This window comes from Lepisosteus oculatus, chromosome 27 (assembly GCF_040954835.1).
Source record: "Lepisosteus oculatus isolate fLepOcu1 chromosome 27, fLepOcu1.hap2, whole genome shotgun sequence".
Lineage (NCBI taxonomy): Eukaryota > Metazoa > Chordata > Actinopteri > Semionotiformes > Lepisosteidae > Lepisosteus > Lepisosteus oculatus.
In genome coordinates this window covers 1,313,094-1,331,473 of record NC_090722.1, presented here as the reverse complement: position 1 = coordinate 1,331,473, position 18,380 = coordinate 1,313,094, and the positions used below count along the sequence as shown (strand labels likewise).

General features: G+C 45.1%; 1 protein-coding gene and 1 pseudogene across 2 annotated transcripts; one reads left to right on the top strand and one right to left on the bottom strand.

Moving 5' to 3' along the window:
• Positions 1-8,901: 8,901 nt before the first annotated feature.
• LOC138225403 (E3 SUMO-protein ligase KIAA1586-like) lies at positions 8,902-10,478 on the top strand (annotated as a pseudogene).
• On the bottom strand, positions 9,745-17,069 carry LOC138225250 (maestro heat-like repeat-containing protein family member 1). Of its 2 annotated transcripts, XR_011183790.1 has the most exons (8): positions 16,786-17,069; positions 16,381-16,488; positions 14,937-14,989; positions 14,604-14,723; positions 14,025-14,195; positions 13,714-13,793; positions 11,993-12,094; positions 9,745-10,349 (listed from the first exon to the last, which is right to left on the bottom strand). XR_011183790.1 is itself a non-coding variant. In XM_069184784.1 (7 exons), the coding sequence occupies exons 3-7, from the start codon at positions 14,955-14,957 to the stop codon at positions 12,058-12,060; spliced, it is 429 nt and encodes a 142-aa protein (XP_069040885.1). In that variant the 5' UTR covers positions 14,958-14,989; positions 16,381-16,488; positions 16,786-17,069; the 3' UTR covers positions 9,821-12,057. The 2 variants fall into 2 exon arrangements, 1 of the variants encoding a protein (XP_069040885.1); XM_069184784.1 differs by having other exon boundaries at positions 9,821-12,094.
• Positions 17,070-18,380: the final 1,311 nt, after the last annotated feature.

Here is an 18,380-nt window from a genome sequence, read left to right as displayed (position 1 = left end):
GCACCGTCCGGAGTCTCGCCATCTCAATGCCGACGCTGTCTCGCGGCGCCCCTGCGAGGCCACGGACTGCCACCACTGCGCCTGGCGGGAGCAGCGTGAGGAGGCGAGAACCGCGGCCACGGCCCAGGAGGGGCCGCTGGGGGTGGGCCTGCCAGACCTGGCGCAGCGTCAGGCAGCTGATCCTGACGTGGGGCCGGTGCGCCGCTGGAGGGCAGCAGGAGTGCGGCCTACGCGAGAGGAGCTCGCCCCGCACCCAAAGTCTGTCAAGGCCCTCTGCGCCCTGTGGGAGGCCTTGGAGGTAAAGGACGGGGTGCTGCGCTGGGGGTGGCGGGTACCCTCCAGTGGCGAGGTACGGTGGCAGCTGGCGGTGCCACGGTCGCTCCGCGGGGCGGTGCTCCGAGCGGTGCACAGCCAGCCGGGCGTGGGGCACTTCGGCGGTAAAAAAACCCTGCAGCGTCTCCGAGGCCATTTTTATTGGGGTCTTTGCCACTGGGACGTGGAGTGGTATTGCCAAACGTGTGCGGTGTGTGTGGCGCAGAAGGAGCGCTCTCGGGTCCCCCTCCAACAACACCAGGTGGGGGCTCCTACGGAGCGGGTGGGGGTGGACGTTTTAGGCCCGTTTCCACGCACCAAGTCCGGGAACCGCTACTTCTTGGTGGCCATGGATTATTTTACGAAGTGGCCGGAGGTCTACGCCCTCCCGGACCAGAGTGCCCCCACGGTGGCCGATGCACTGCTGGAGGGGATGTTTGCCAGGCTGGGGGTGCCGGAGGAGTTACACAGTGACCAGGGGCGTAACTTCGAGTCCCAGGTCTTCGCCAGAGTGTGCTAGCGTCTGGGGATCACTAAGACGCGGACCACACCGCTGCATCCCCAGAGCGACGTGTTGGTGGAGCGGTTTAATCGGACGCTCGCCACCCAGCTGGCCACCCTGGTGTCCCGGCACCAACGGGACTGGGACCGCCACCTCCCCCTTGCGCTCTGGGCAGATAGGACCGCGGTCCAGGAATCCACCGGGTGCACCCCGGCCTCGCTCATGCTGGGCCGGGAAATGTGAACCCCGGTGGACCTGGTCTTCTGCCCACCGCCCGGAAACGGGTCGGAACCGCCGGCTGGACCGGACTGCGAGTGGGACCTGCGACAGCGGATGCGGCGGGTGCACAGCTTTGCACGGACCCACCTGACTCAGGCGGGAGTCCGGTAGAAGCGGCACTACGACCTGCGCTGCAGGGGGCCTGCCTTCCAGCCCGGGGACTAGGTTTGGGGGTACAGCCCGCGCCGCCACAGAGGCCTCAGCCCTAAGCTGGCGCCGTCGTGGGAGGGGCCCGCTGAGGTACTCGGGGTGGTGGGCGAGGTCTGCTACCGTGTCCGGTTGCGAACACGGGGGAGAGTGGTGGTCCTGCACCGAGACCGCCTGGCCCCCTACCGGGCCCGGGAGGAGGAGCCGTGTGGGGAGCCTCTAGAGGAGCAGCCGGGGCTGGGCCGGCCGATAGTGGGGCGTCTGTGGGTCGCCAGCCGTCACCGCGGCGCAGCGGTCGCTCACGCAGGGTTCCGCAGCAGTTGGCCGAATACGAGTACAGCCTGAGGGGGGTGTTCGACGTCGGCGAGACGCCAGACGCTTCAGGTGGGGGCAGTGTAACGCCCTCGCCTGGTGGTGAGGAGGAAGCGCCCCTAGGCGCTCGTAGTACCGCTGGGCATGCTGGGCGTGGTAGCCGGGGAGAGTCTGAGGGTCAGCACGATGACCAGCGGCTGACCCTACCTGTGTAAATAATGTCATAGTAGTTCTAGTGTCTTGTGTAGTCTTATAAGAGTATAGCGTGTTGTTAAGTAATTACCACCCTAAAGATGTGTACGTGTTCCGACAGTCTCCTCATGTGCGTGTATATTCTGTGTTTGTTTTTGTGCGGTAGTTAATGAATAAAGCAGCGCTTGGTTTGTTAATCACATCTCCACTGGTCCTTTGTTCTGAAAAGAACCTGTAAACGCTACAATATTTTCAATTTCTTTTTTTAAAACTTCAAAAAATCGTTTGCCCAGCAAGATTTTAATTTTGCACGGTAACGATATATATCACGATATAGATTGTTTTCTCATAATTTCAATAGAATATGCTTTAAAAGGAGCACAACTTTTTTATTGCCTGGAGTTAGCTATTAGGTTATTATTAGCTGTTGGTTAGCTACCGTGTTGTTCCTTTAGTAGTTTTGAAATTTCACACTGAACTGAAGTGCATGTCGAACAGTTTAAGCACATTTTTATTTTGCAGAACTGAAACAATACAATAAACTTATGAACATGAATTAAATAAGTAAATATGTAATACTTCAAGTAAAATTCTTATCGACTTAAATATGTAATACTTCTTAAAACAAAACAAAGTAAAAAAATAAGATAAAAACTCTTCAGGCATTAAAGTAATAACCCCTCCAGTGTTCAAACGGCTGCTTCGTGTCCACATGGAAGCCCGCGTGGTGAATGACTCGGGCAGCAATGTCTTTTCACCCCGACACGAGAGCTGCTGGACTCGCACCCCTGTTCCGTCTTGAGCGGATGGAAGAGGGCGCTTGTACTACCGCCTCTGGCTAAAATCGCCGCCGACAGAATTGGCAGAAAACCGGTTTCTGCTCACGGTCCGACTTTTTAAATCCGCGCCTTTTCCAAACGACCGATGAAGCGCCCTCCTTCTCAACAATTCCGTATCTTGTGGCCGGCTCGCTAGCGCTGCCTTTCTGCATTTCTCCGCGTTTTCCGTTTGTTAGTGTTCGCAGACCGGCCCGGCGAACAGGTGTTTGTTTTCAGGGAAAGGGAAGAGGACGCCCGCGTGTTTATATTGGCCGCCATGACCTCAGACGCGTCATAAACCGGACGTCTGAACCACCGAAGATCAATCATTCTGAACCTATCCGATTTCCAAATATCAGCAAGATGAACATTTTCAGAATTAGAGAATTGGAGCTAAAATATGGCAGAATTGTAAACTATGACGGTGCTGGTGGCGCAATCTGTGTAAACATCAAAATCCATTCTCTACCGGTATAAACGGTTTAGCCAAATCCATATCGGACACATGTTTCTACCGGTATACCGACTATACGGGTTATACTGCCCACCACTGTTTCAGTCCCCTCTCATCCAGCTCAAAATCTCTTTCAGCTTCTCCCCTCTGGAAAACATTTCAAATCCTTCCTCTCAAGGACTGCCCGTTTCAACCTCAGCTTCTATCCCACTGCCAGACGAACTGTGAATTCACGTTGAACTCTGACATTTAGTTGTATAATGATGCTGTTACATGGAAAGTTGTTTACATATGTGACAATGTTTGTCTTCTGTCCTATTTGAATTTGTACTGTATATGTTGTTTGTATGTCTCATCTGTGTTCTTTGCTGTACCGAAAGCCAATTCCACCAACTACTGTTGTGTGGCAATAAAGAATAATGAATGAATGAGTCCCTGAGGCGTACCGTCCAATATTTCGAAAGAGTGAAAAAACAAGCTTGCATGAGAGAAAAGGGCGCAGTGAACTGCGCAGAGTAGCTGACGTTGACCAAGAGCTAAAGTTGCTTAAAGAATTTAAAATCCGTCTGACTACTGCAGATCTCATGTAATTGAGCAGAAAGTCACCGTGCTCTTATAAGCGGTTCTGTTAGCAGAGTTTGAGTTAACACACTGCACCCCTTTGAATGGATTTTTATCACCTTTATTACCTTTGCCTGTCTGGGGTGTGGGGCTGTATCTCTTCCTCAGTTTAAAGTCTGATACGTCCGCAGTAAACTGAGAGACTAAAACCCACTATCGATAAAACATCTGCTTTGCGACACTTCTCAAACTGCTCCAAAGTCGGGTGCAGAGTATCATCCTCTAAACTGAAAGCCACAATGGACTCCACAATCACCCGTAATATTCAATTCAATTCAATTTATTTTATATAGTGCCTTTCACAACAAGGTTGCCCCAAGGTGCTTAACAATGCAAGTAACCATGCATGTTGTAAATACAGAACAGAAGACCGGAAGACAACGGAGGAGAGGAACCCAAAACTCCTTAGTTAGGAAAAGAAAAACCTCTGGGGGTCCAAGGTCAACTGGCTGCCCAACCCCTTTGGGCATGCTAACATTATACAATTCAAAAAGGAAATAAATAAATGAGGGTATTAATCCATCCATCATGTCTTCTGTATGTCAGTATTACAGACTGCAGTACCGTAATATCTGTAATACAAAGGACCACCACAAACTAAAACAAGCCCAAGAGCAGCACGCGTGAACCAAGGAAAAAATATCAGCTCCACAAAACAAGTCCCCAAACATGCTACATCCCCACTATATTAACAGCAAGGTGAAAGTGGGGAGGTGATTTTTATATTTTTTTAAAGAAAATTAAAAATAAGAAACAATGACATGCCCCTGCCTAACTTTATTGCATGGCTTTAAAAGCTATAAAACATTTTTAGATAGTTAAACACCACTTATGCATGAAAAGCAGCTGATTTTTCTTCCTCGTGATCAGCTTAGAATCTTTGTGAGCGCTGTAAATTAAAATAAGACTGCCAATGCAACACGAAACGTATACACAAAAATCACATTCTTCTCTAAAACCAGGAATGACTTGGCTAAAGCTGCGTCAGTGACAATCGGGAAGGTGTACTGATGGAGAGTGGAAGTACAGCCCGCTTCCCTCCCCCACTGCAAGGTGGTAATGCGCTGGCTGGCACGAAACAGCCCTGCTTTCCGGGTCTCCCGGTTCATTCATCAAGCTGTTACTTACAGACCTGCTGACCTGCTTCACACCACAAGAAGAGAGGACAATGTGATTCTTTCTGTAGAAAACACATTGTTATGTTTACAAAATTAAAGTGTTTTAAAAGTTTAATTAAAAAGTACAAAAACACTTAAGATTCTAAGCTAATCATGAGGAAGAAAAATCACCTGTTTATCGCACATAAAAAGTTGTTTTAACTATCGTTTTTATAGCTTTTAAAGTCATGCAATGTCTGATTTAGGAAGGGACATGTTCTTGTTTCTTATTTTGGATTTTCTTTAAAACGTTAAAAGAATCTGTTGCCCATTGTGCCATACAGTGTGATGTTACATTTTTTATGTTTTTAAGACACTTAAGAACACTTAGACTGATGCATAAAAATGTAGCACAATGCATTCTCACGTTATGAACTCGTTTACACCTGGGATCCACTTAATTCACACTAAGGTTTCTAAAAAAGCAACCTGGTACTAGATATTGTTTAAATAAAAGTTGTGAAAATCGCGATCTTTAAAATGCCTGTGTTTTGAAGGTTCTGTGTTACTGACATCAGAAACTTGTCTTATAAACAGGCATTTTAATTAGAAAGCAGAGGTAATGAAAAACGGAAAAAACTCTGAAAACTTAAAAAAAATACAACACATTTGAAATGATCATTTATTATTAATAAATTAATATTGTTAATAATGATCAGATATATTATTATAGTTTCAGTGGCCTTTTTAATACCACTTTGTTATTCCCGATTATAACTACAAGGTATGTATATGATTTCGTTTTAAGGCTTGTTGTAAAGTCTTGTGTTAAACTGCCCTACTGGGATGAATAAAGTATTTTGAATTGAACTTAATTAAACCGGTGGAACAGGTTTGTACTCCCACTGTTGACAGTATTCACATTTGCTCATTCATGTTTTTATTTTATTATTAATATCATTTAACACTGAATACACTGTGATATACAAAAAAATAATTTAAAATGTTAATATAGTGTCCATAATATGTGTTGTTTTATTTTTTAAAAAGTGGACTACGGTAATACTACCTGATTTATATATCATATTTAGATCTTTAAATTAATATCGTTATTAATTTCTTTAGTTACGCGATTCCATATTACATTCCCTATTAAACTGATTCTAAAAGGTACACATTTTTTACTGTAATAATAACAGCAAGCATGCATAGAAAAGATTAAAACATTATAGCTTTTACAAAGTATATAAACTTAATATAGCCAGAAAGAGCACGTCAAAACTTTTCCAGAATATCCACCGTAAGTGACCGTATTAAAGACATTGATGCATAAAATGTTTATGAAGAAAGTGGAATACTGTTGTGTACTTTTTATTTAAGCAACCATTACCAGCCATATACAGTATGTATAATATATTTATATTCTTAAATTAATATCGTTTATGATGATATGACGTTCAGAGATGTTATGTTCCTGTCATTTTTATACTCAGCTACCAAAATTTCCCTTTAGTTGTAAAATTCCATATTAATATTCCAGATTAAGAGGATTTAAACATGCACAGCAGAGAGATTGAATGAAGCAATCGTTTCACTAACATCTAATGCACCACAAGTGCCACCTGTCGATCATCTCTGCCCAGCGAATCACGTGCCGTGGCAACCTGCAGCCCCAGTCCCACGTTACGGGGTTTTACTGCGGATTCTGGATGTCTACATCTGTAACAGGTCATTTAAATCTCACATAAAGGCACACTGACAACTAGATGAAACGTTGCATTTACATTTTTGAAACTATACATTTTTTATTCTACTCAGTGTTCCACAAATCGGCCCATCTGACAGATGATCCTTTCAGCTGATAATTCAATTACTAAAATAACAGTAAGAACATGACTGGAGTGTATCAAGTCAATTCCACACGGAGAGATTTAGCCCTCTGGCTTGAGTGCAATATAAATCCCGAAAGTGAATCCCAGCAGGACTGACCTCCCCATGGCCCCGCCCCCTCTTTAGATACTGTGCGCAGTCATGCCTCGACCAAGTCCCCACAGAAACCAATGGAAACACAGAGCAAACCGCTCATCTCCACCTTCTTACAATATTTCACTGATCTGTCACAAATCCACGTTTGGATTAGGTGAGCCGTTGTTACTAGACTAATAGCTCATTGACACCTGTAGAAGGCTTCACAGCCAAAACGTGTTTCTTTTCTTCTCTTTTCAGCCTGGAATAAACCTTTACTTGTTCCTAATAGTTAAGCACCCGATTTTCAACAGGATTTTCTTAATTTATTATGCCGAACGTTGCTTCTGATACAACAACTTCCAAAACAAGTTAATTTATCAAAGATGAGGGCACAGTCACTGCAGGAGTGTTAATGCAAAACTGTCCAGCGCAGCTCCCTAATTCAAAGTAAGTAAGGAAGAAGAGGCTAAAATTATTCCAAACTGGTGTAGAGAGTGATAATCAGCCATCTCCTCGATTGCCACTGTAGCTAATTGCATCAATGAATTAAAGACTTGGATATGTGAAAACCTTTGTCACTCAACTCTGATAAAACTGAGCTTCTGCTGTTTGGAGGCAACAGTGCAGATACGACTGCTATAACCTCAGCACTCAACTCTGAGGGTTTAAAAGTTTGCCTCAAAGATTCGGCACATAATCTAGGCATCATTTTAGACACAAGACTAATACAGTATCGAAGGCGTGCTTCCTACAGTTAAGAAACATTGCAAAACTAAGGCATTTTCTCTACACTCAAGACACAGAGAAACTAATACATGCTTTTGTATACAGCAGATTACATTACTATAATGCCCTGCTATCAGGGAGCACCTATCGCACTTTCAACACCTTATAGCGAATTCAAAACGAGGCAGCTAGAATTGGTACTAGGAGCAGAAAGTACGACAACACCTATACTTAGCTCTCTCCATTGGCTTACTGTCAGGTACAGGGCAGACTTCAAAATTATTTTACTTTACTTATAAGGCTCTCAGAGGTCAGGTGCCTGTCTGATTAATGGAGCTGATTAATGTTAATGATTAATCCACATATTAATAAAATAACAGCTGGCGGTAAAGCCTTCAGCTACAGGGCCCCTAGTTTATGGAACAGTCTGCCAGCCTACGTACGGGATGCCGAGTCAATCTCAGGACTTAAATCCCGACTGAAAACCTATGACTTCAGCCCAGCCTAATCACACCTTACATCATAGCCCGCTGGAGCTATGGCTGCTGGTGCTGCTGTACATGCCATTGTGTGTCTCTGTGTTGGCCCACCAGGTAGATACATCTGTTCTGACCAGACTATCCAAGGGGGACATCGCGAATATAGCTATCGTTTAAGGAGAATTTGCTGGTCTACATGGATCTGCATGGAGTACTGTCACACAGAAGGACATGATGGAAGGTTTAATACTCCACACTTAGTACTTTTTTTTAATTGTATAATGTTAGCATGCCCAGAGGGGTTGGGCAGCCAGTTGACCTTGGACCCCCAGAGGTTTTTCTTCTCCTTACTGAGGAGTTTTGGGTTCCTCTCCTCTGTTGTGTTTTGGCCTCTTCTCTTTCTGTACTGTAACACGAATTACGGGGGAGCTAGGGGGAGCTTAGCTTACCTGAATAAGGCACGAGCTTCCCTGAAGAGACCATTTGCGAAATTTTGGGGGTCTCTAAAATACGGAAACTGTCAATTAAAAAATGTCCTATTTATACAGTATAGGTCACTTTTTTCCGGCATAGACTACATTTGCGTTTCTGTTCTGAGCGTGTTGCTGCCATAGAAATAGCTAAGTAATTTAATACAATACCGATCAAGTCATGGTGGTGCTGTTACAAAAGTAGGCAACGTTCCTTTACACGTGACAAATGGACAAGCTAAAACGATGAAAACTGAAAAACGTCGATAATGCCCAAGAGAAAACAGGGAACTTGACTGGCTAATCTTGGGTTCACAAAAAAACCCAAACTGCGCGATCTGACTGTTGCTGCTAGCGGTTGCTCGTCAGACAGTTTAGATGCTGACTTGCCTGCCTGGCCTGCCCCTCCGAATACGTCCACCAACAGCGCCAGCTCCCCAGAGGAAGAGGCTGATCCCTCTGTGACCCCAGTCGCCACCAATCTCCCGGCTAACTGGACCAGTCAGCAGTGGACAGAGTAAAAAAAACGCAACCTGTGGCTTTTTGTTAAGAAAAGAAACTTGGGATGCACAGCATGCAGAGATGCAAAGAGTCTCCTGCTGTCAGAAAAAGCACTTGGCATGCATTTATCTGAGGAGTGGATTCATGGAGATGTAAGTAGGCCTTTGCAGAACCAGCTGCGGAAAAAAATATATAAACACGGTGATACTGTAGCTTATCACATAAAAGGGCCGTTGATATTGAAGAGACGAAGCAAAAAGAAATTCTCCCAAACAAGGTACTTGAAATTAAAGCAAATTTAATTCAAGAAACCGCAGTTTCATTCAGATCTGCCCATATGGTGTCCAAGGAAAGATTAACTTATAAAAAGTTCACTCCTTCAATAATGTAACCCGAGCTTAATGGTGCCAAAGTAGGCCCTGTACATAAGTCAGACCATTCCTGTGCTGAAATATGTCATATTGCAAAGCAAATGCAGAACAAGCTTGTGTCGAGTATAAAAGAACTTAAGTCACAAAATAGCCTCACTATTGATGAAAGCACAGTGCACGGGCGTGCTCACCTCATCGTATACATGAGATGCGATGAGAGTGGGAAAGGGGATGTGGACAATGTATTTTAAGACATCACAGAGCTGACGGATGGCACAGACACGGAATCAATCTACAGTTGCCTGAGAGGGAGCCTTAGTAACGTGGGTTTGGATGATGAGTTCTTGAAGAAATATCTCATCAGCATAGCCACTGACGAGGCTGCAGTGCTCACTGGCAAATCCTCTGGACTGACTGCTATACTAAAGCGTGACTTTCCTAAAGTGTAGTCCATACGCTTTCTGGCACATCGCCTTGAACTGTTAGTACAGACCTTCGATATCTTGACAGCCAGGAAAGACACTGGCGGTCAATCCGCAGTGAAGGCCGAGCAGCGCTCGTCACTGGGCGTGTTTAAAGATGTTGACATCTCAGAGGGTACAGGAAAGATAAACCGGCTCCAGTTCTATCAGTCTGTGATCAGTAGCCTTACAAAGCGACTCTGATTCTGAATTAGTCCAGATGCTAAACCGCTGGATAAGGGCTTCTGGCCACAGGATTGTGATGTCTTAATTCTTTACGGTGAAGTTAGTGCGCTTGGTAAAGCACTGGGCGCACCCATCAGAGAGGCAGTGGAGGAATTCCGCGACTGGAAATTACAAGGCAAAGCATCAGGACAGACGCTGGGAAAACTCCACAGCAGGCCGGACGTGCCTCGCCACCTCAGCCGACTGCGAGCGGGGGTTCTCTGCCCTGAGTGACACTAAGAGAAAACGAAGCCTCTCCTCTCCTCTTTTTGTTGATCTGAATGGACCTCCTTTGGAGAGATTCGATCCCTGCCTCTTGTATCATCTTGGAGTAAAGCAGGCCACCGCTCGTCCACCTCATGGGCAACAGGACGGACACCACAGACAGCTGAGCCCAGACCTCTGTGGACACTTCTATTGTAAGGTAAGAGTAACTCCTGTTAAACTATAACTATATAATCCAGTGCTCACTTTGTATGCGCTAGCTGACTGGCCTTTCACACGTGATGTGTCCCCCCCAAACCAGGGGTGAGCTCCCCCTGATGCCAAGATATCATTCGCACCCTGCTGTAACGTCATGTGTTGTCACACAGCTTTGTTAATTGCTTTGGGGCAACCTTGTTGTGAAAGGCGCTATATAAAAATAAATTAAATTGAATTGAAATTGAATATAGGACAGCTTTTGTCTAAGTCATTTCTGTTTGAGGAGGTGCCAGTTACTGAAAGTAACGATTCACACACTTCAGACACCACTTTCCTTATTCCAAGCACTCCGAGTAGCCTACACAGTACAAAACTGCTCCAGTCACAAGGAATCACAGCCCTACCTGTGAACAGACTGTGAGTTTCTTTTAACGCTGAGTTCCAGTATGATGAGCTGTATTAACAATGTAATTTGTGCCACAGAAAGTAGTGTTTGTGCTGCTTTTGTTCCTCAGATATATTGAACTGATGATTAAAGCTAGAATACAGCAATAGCTAGTCTGTATTTTACATTGTTTACATTTTTCTAATTTACTCATATTTTTAGCTGTGGCTAAATATATTTTCCCAGAAACTAGATTACTCAAATTATTTCTAGCAAAAAAAAATATCTGGTAAATTATAACATTTTTCTGTTAGGTAGTATTATTTATTCCAACATTTTTATAAACCTTATCTGGAGAATTCTGATCAGCTTGCCCAGCAGGATTGAGGTTTGACTGTAACTATAAATATCGTTTGCACCCTTTGTGTCATCAATGTGTCACTGTCAAGCTTAGTTTGGTTCTGTAATTCTGTTTTTATGCTTGCCTGCTTATCAACATTGAAGCTCTGCTCTGCAAGACAAGTCTGTTGTGAAGACTTATTGTTCATGAGTCCAAATCACGTCCATATTAGCTCAACCCAACAGACAACACTGAGGACTGGATGGAAATATTACACCATCATGAGAGCTCTCCGCTGCTGACAGTCTCATCACACTCTGTTGCTGAAGGTGAGCTGCAGGGACCAGTTGACTGTGTTCACGTGTGTGTGATCAGGCACAAATGGCAAATCTTTAATCAATCATTTAAATATTACATACATATGAACCGCAATGTAACTGAAATCACAAATTGGAAATGAACTCTGCCTCCTTCTGATATCTTGACACAGGTAGATTTCAGCTTGACTGGCTGAGCCACTTTCTGACACCCAGCCAACTGCTGTCTCAGACCAACATGAGTAACAACCCGGTGTTTTTCAGGAGGATGATTTTGGAAACACGGAGGAGATCAGCTCCAGTGTATTTTTGTTTAACACCAATACATTTGTGTGCAGTGAACTTCACTGGGTCAGTATTATTCTGATACTAAGATTTCCATATGTTGTCCAAATTAATGTCTCCTTTTCCAAACCTTGGAAATCAGTCATTTTTAAGAAAAGGATACAGCACACGTGTCGGGGATTGTGCTCTGCAAAAGGATGTACAGCCATTGTGAATTTTCACAGGTTCCACAATGCAAGAGCAGCTATTCTTAAGACACCGTCTGCCGCCTGTACCCAACACCAGCGGCTGAGTCTAGCAGTCCTACCTGGAGCTCAGGGCCTCTGGGATCCTGCAGAGGCAGTGGCAGCACATCCTCCACAAGCACACGAGTCAGGTGCTCTGCACTGCAGGGAGCTCTGGGCTGCAGCTACAGTGGGACAAGGAACAAAAGGAAACTGTTAGCAGCTCTTCCTCAAGACTCAGCATGATGTAAACAGATGGAACTATACAACCTGTCACTATAACTCTTTTAGAAAAAGCATGACCACAGGCCAGTCCTATAGAAGCCATTTTCAAGGTCTGAAAATACATCACAACATATATTTTGAATGTATTGTTTTAGACTTAGGAGTACTGCAGTTGATGCACCACATATTGATGTTAGGAAATGGCACTTATTGAAGTGGAGAAGACGGGGAGCTTTGTGAGAGTTATGTTCTCTGACTTCTCCAGTGCCTTTAACACCATCCATCCACCTTTACTGAGAGACAAGCTAAGGGCGGCGCAGGTGGACACTCCCCTGGTGTCCTGGATTATAGACTATCTGACCTGCAGGCCACAGTATGTACGGCTACAGAGCTGTGTGTCCGAACTGATTGTTAGCAGTACTGGGGCTCCACAAGGGACTGTCCTTGCTCCATTCCTGTTCACCTTTTACACCTCTGACTTCAGGTACAACTCTGAGGCATGTCATCTGTAGAAGTTTTCAGATGACTCTGCAATTGTGGGGTGTATTAGAGAGGGGAGGGAGGAGGAATATAGGAGCTTGATTACCAGCGTTGTGGAGCGGTGTCATCTTAACCATCTCCAGCTAAACACCAGCAAGAACAAAGAAATGGTCCTGGACTTTCGAAGGAATAAGTCTCTGCTGAACCCTGTTTCCATCCAGGGTGAGGCCATAGAAGGGGTGCAGTCCTATAAGTACTTAGGGGTACACCTGGATAATAAGCTGGAGTGGTCTGGTAACACTGACGCCCTGTACAAGAAAGGCCAGAGCTGACTCTCAGGTCCTTTGGTGTGTGTGGAACACTGTTACACGTTTTTTATGAATCAGTGGTGGCAGCGGCCATCTTCTACGCTGTTGTATGGTGGGGTAGCAGCATCATGACAAGAGATGCAAATAGGCTCAATAAACTAATCAAGAAGGCTGGCTCTGTGTTGGGGCTGAGCCTTGACCCCCTGGAGCTGGTGGCTGAGAGGAGAATGCTGACCAAGCTCACAGCCATCATGAACAACGCCTCTCATCCGCTTCATGGGACTGTTACTGGGCAGCAGAGCACTTTTAGCAACAGACTGTTCCAGCTACGGTGTTCAAGGGAACATTGCCGCAGGTCTTTCCTCTCAGCGGCTGTCAGGGTGTATAACGCTGCCCTAGGCTAGGACTGTTAGCCCTTCATTTGCTCGTCTATGGACAGCATGTTGCTCCATTGTACTTTTTTGACACTCAATCTGTATATACCTTTGCACATTTTGCACATATTTTATTGTTTTTACAGTGACTATAATCATATTTTGCACACACCTATGTATTTATTTTTATTTATTTATTTTATATTTATTTATAACTAATTTCTCGTCCACCTAATGTCTATTTTTGTTTTGCTTCTCTTGGTCTGCTGTAACACATCAATTTCCATTCAGGATCAATAAAGTCTAATCTATCTATCTTATTAGATCAAACATAATGCCCATCTGCCTCAAACACACTTAAAAATGTAATTGTGAAGAAATGGAAGCAGTGAAGGCAGTTTCATCAGGAAACAGTACCTCAGTGTGGAACAGGCGCGCAGGGCCTGCAGACAGACAGCTCGGCTCAGGGCATCACTGGGCTGCTTTTTAACAAACGCCTGTGAAGAGATGGGAGAGAAATGTAAACCCCACTTCCCTCCATCAAAAGACACCAGGACAGGGCCTGTGCTCATCTACAGGCACAGCTGAGAGTCCAGAGACTGTGTGCAGCTGCAGCTAGGAAGAGAGCGAGGGCACCTCTCTCCCCTCTGATTTCTACTGACAGTAAGGACTGTCAGAGCATCCGTGTGGGAAAACAGCAGACAGGCGGCTGCGTCAGACACACTGACCATCATTGTCGCCAGGAGCTCGGCCTTGGCAGGGAAGCTGGGAGCTCCGGAGGGACTGGCGCTGCGCACTGCCTGTGCCATCATGCCCACACTGCGGCACAGGCTCAGTCTGACACTGGGCTCCTGCAGGGGGACACACAGCAGCTCACTCACTGACAGCCCAGGCAGGCCCTGCAAGGAGTGAAAAACTCACTGAAATAAATCCTGGCTGCACACACCTTACAGAATGTACCAGCAGGTTAGTCAAGTCTGCAGAAAGCAGTTGTGAGGCTCACACTTTGAGCTCTTCTGTTCTTAATAACAAATTTAAACATAAAACCTTAACTGTGATCTTTAAATTTCCTTCCTCTCTGGTGGTCAAATGACCAGTAAAACTAGTTTTAGCTCAAATCCTGGGTTGATTGCTGTATGGAGTTTGCGTGTTTTCCCTGGGTTTCCTCCAGGTGCTCCAGTTTACTGCTCCCCGTCTGTCCATTAAGTCATACAGAAAGGATACGCTGATATTACAGTTTTCATGGCTGTCGTCAACAGCAGTAGAAGCCCTGAGTCTGTGTGAGGAGTGGGAACAGATCACCTCACCTCTCTCTCCATAGGATTCTCAAACCCTGCTTCTTTCACACTGTCCTGAAGCGCTTGTTTCACAGTCTCCTGATGAGAGAGGTGCTGGGCAGCCGCACCGACACACTGGTACAGGAAGGCCTGTGACACCGGAGAAGAGGACAGTGAGCACTGAGCTCAGGAGGCTGCTCTGTACAGCTGCACTGAGAGGACATTAGCCGTGGATAGGGATGCTCCAATCGATCGGCCGCCGATAGATATCAGCCAATTTTCACTCCAAATGACTCGATTGGTGTTCTCTAAACTGACCAATCTCAAAAACCAATTTTGCGATGACTACATTTCCGACATTACCTGAACATACAGTAGCAACATGTCCTCGCTGGTCTGGCAGTTTTTCCACACTTCTACAAAAGACGAAAAATTTGCAGTTTGCAATACATGTGCAAAAGAAGTCACTCGTGGGGGATCACCAGCTAAAACGTTCAACACCATGAACCTCATCAGAGATTTGAGAACTCAACACCAAAAAGAATCCGCAGAGTGTGAACAATTAGCAAGTGCAAGAGCTGCAGCGACACGCAAACCGACTCTCGCTCAGCCATCAATAACGGCAACACTTAAAACACTGGAGCCTTACAGTAGGCATAGCAAGACAGCCGAAAGAACTACGGGCAGGATCTCTGCAGGCGACGTATGAGGAGATTCTGAATGACGATAGAAGCGATGGTCGGGACAGGAATGACTCAACAGCATCAGAGATTAATCTCCACCTCAGTCAGCAACTCATCCCAAGAAGCACAGAGCCAATGGCTTTCTGGAAGAGCAATCCAAGCCGTTTACCCTGCCTTGGCAGAAGCAGCTCAGGTCTGCCTTGGCGCTCCTTGTACGAGTGTGGACAGCGAGCGTCTATTCAGTACAGCAGCGCACATTTTGCATGAGAAGAGGAACATATTGTCTTCAACACACGCACAGCTGCTCCTATTCATAAACAAGAATCTGCCCTTGATGATTAGTAAACAAGAGGCTCAGAGGCTAAAGAGCCAAATTATTCAGACTTGTTTCCTTTTGGTTGTAGTCGTCTGCAATCTGCTTGTTAAACATCTTATTGAACATTTTATTTATTTTATTAGAATTATGGGTTGTGGTTAAGACAAGCCTTTAATGTTGTTTTAGCTGTTTTTTTGATATTGCTATATATGTGCCAAAATGTATACAGTATGTAATATTTATAAAGGTTTTGTGTGCACGTTTGATGAGTAAAAAGTCTTTATTTTAAGTCATTGTTTTACTTATTTTAGTCAAGTTAAATTCTTTTATGATAATTGAACAATAAGCCCACTACATTTCACTGTGTTAATAAAAAATAAACAATTTATTCCTGTGGTCTAGTTTATTTTATTATTGGAAAAAATAACCAGGGTAACACTTAGCCATGGGACATGAGGCGTGTACAGGGCTTATTGTAATGATTTTAACAGAAAAAAGCGTCCGATTCTAATGACAGGGAATCAGCCCTCAACAGCCTGATGGGAGCATCCCTAGCTGTGGAGACGACACACTGAAGCAGAGCACAGAGCGCAGAACCCTGAAGGGGCTCTCCCCTCTACTGCACAATCAAACACTGCTCACATGTATGAACCTAGCCTGAACAGACACACACCTTACAACATCCAATACACAGCAAATTACAGACATACCTGCTATGCCACTACGTCACAACACTAGGTGAGGAATAAGACTTTTAGAGAGTAAAAGTCCCAGATTCTCATGTAGCTCAGCCTTCTGTGAGACTCACCTTCTCCTCAGAGGTGGAGCTGAGAGGGCAGAGCACTCTGACTGTGTCCTGAGTGAGCCTACAGGCCCACACCTCATCCGCCACTGCGCTCAGTGTGTTAGAGAGCAGCTGCAGACACACAGGGAAGGCAATCAGGTCCACAGCAGAATGAGCAAACACACCCACACACCACTCTTGGCAGCTGAAATTACTGCACAGCTATGAGGACTGACAACGATTCTCTCACACTACAGCACATTTCTGTGCTTTGTAAAGACAAAATATAAATCCTAAATGGGAAACACTGAACTAGAAAAGGCTACCGATGAAAAAGACTTGTGTGTTAAAGTTCCCACTTTGTGTGTGGAAAGTTCAGGAGAGGAAGCACAAGACAGCTGTTACTGCATCTGAATGATATGACATTACCTAGGAGAGGAAGAAGATCACTTTCCCTGTCTATACCCCCTCCTGCTCCCTGTGTGTCTCATAGCGGCGGAGCGGGGCTGCAGGTCTGCCCTCGGCTCTTCTCCGCAGTGACAGGAGGCAGAGAGAGCCGCGCCTCAGGAGCCCCACACGCCTCCACAGGGATCAGCCGCAGGGAGACGATCGCTCCTCCGACACACAGCCGCTCACAAATAACGGCTGCGCTCCTCTCGCGCCCTCAGCGGAGCGGGCAGCCGCGAGCCGGAGCCGGAGGAGGCGGAGACGCCGAGCGCGCGGACCTGCGACTCAGCCAATTAGAAGTCGCGAGCAGCAGGGGGCGGGGCCTGAATGATGAACAATAGTACAGTAGGAATATTTTAGCTTAATTATTCACACAGTAATAACACAGGCGCCAGTGAAAATGCTTGTCAGATACACCTCAGTCCAGTATCCTTCCTTTCCTTAAAAGAGTTTTCAGTAACATGGCTGGGTAGCTTGTCCCACACTCCTACAATACTTTGTGTAAAGAACTCACTCCTGTCCTGACTGGTGAGTCATGTCCAGCTGTTTCCTGAAAGACGCCGCTGTTGGGCAGCTTGTTCCACACTCCAACAATAACATTTCCATGTACTGGGACAGTTTCTTGAGAGACTCCTGTATCTTCCTTTCCAGTTTTAACACGCCGGCAATTCATGTTTGTAGTGAAAGGCTCGTCCCATTCAGGGAGATTTGAGTTGTATTTGTTTCTCCTGGGAGCACTGTTCAGGATCCTATTTGAAATCTTCTTGCCTCATCTCTATTGATTTTAACACTTCATAAACTTTGTTAAATCGGACATGATTATGCTGAATCAGATGTTTTGTTCATTGATTGTTTTTTTGGTTTTATTGGAAAACGAGCACCATAATTAAAATAAATGGTAGGCAGTTTATTACCCCGTGTGCAATCAATACCTGTGATTTGAAATCAGGTATAGAATCAGGTCATTATGAGACGGCTGTGGAGAAGGCTAACTCTGCATTGAGGAAGAATTTTAGCATTTACCTTTTCTAAAGTTTAAAAGATAGTGACTAGTTGGCTTTGAAAAATGCCATATTTTTTTACTTTTTGATATTAATGCTACAATAGCAGAATGTCTAGCTCATTTCACACCTTTTATTTATATACTTCCTTTTGTCTGTATACAAGGTAAAATTGCTCCTTAAGAAGAATGTGAATGTTTGTAGAGATAAAACAACTCCTAATATGGAAACTTAGAATGCGCTTTCCTGTGTGAATCTGCTGGATAAAACTCATTGCATTTATCATCTCGGTGGAGAGGTTACTCACAGATCTGTATGAGAGGCTGCTCTCAGATCTGCATGGTTATATTCTCCCCATGCGCATGAATAAAGGACTCTGCTTGACCACACCTAACCTGTGTGAAGACATTTCTTCTACAATTTCTAAACTTTTCTTCAACAGCATTCAACACAAAATGAAGCCCCTGAGCTGTCAACCTCTGAGAGAATCCAGAAGGATCCAGAGTGCTTTCTGATATGTACAGCAGCTCAGAAAGGTTCCATTCACTGCAGGGCGGCTCAGTTGTTTTTCACTTC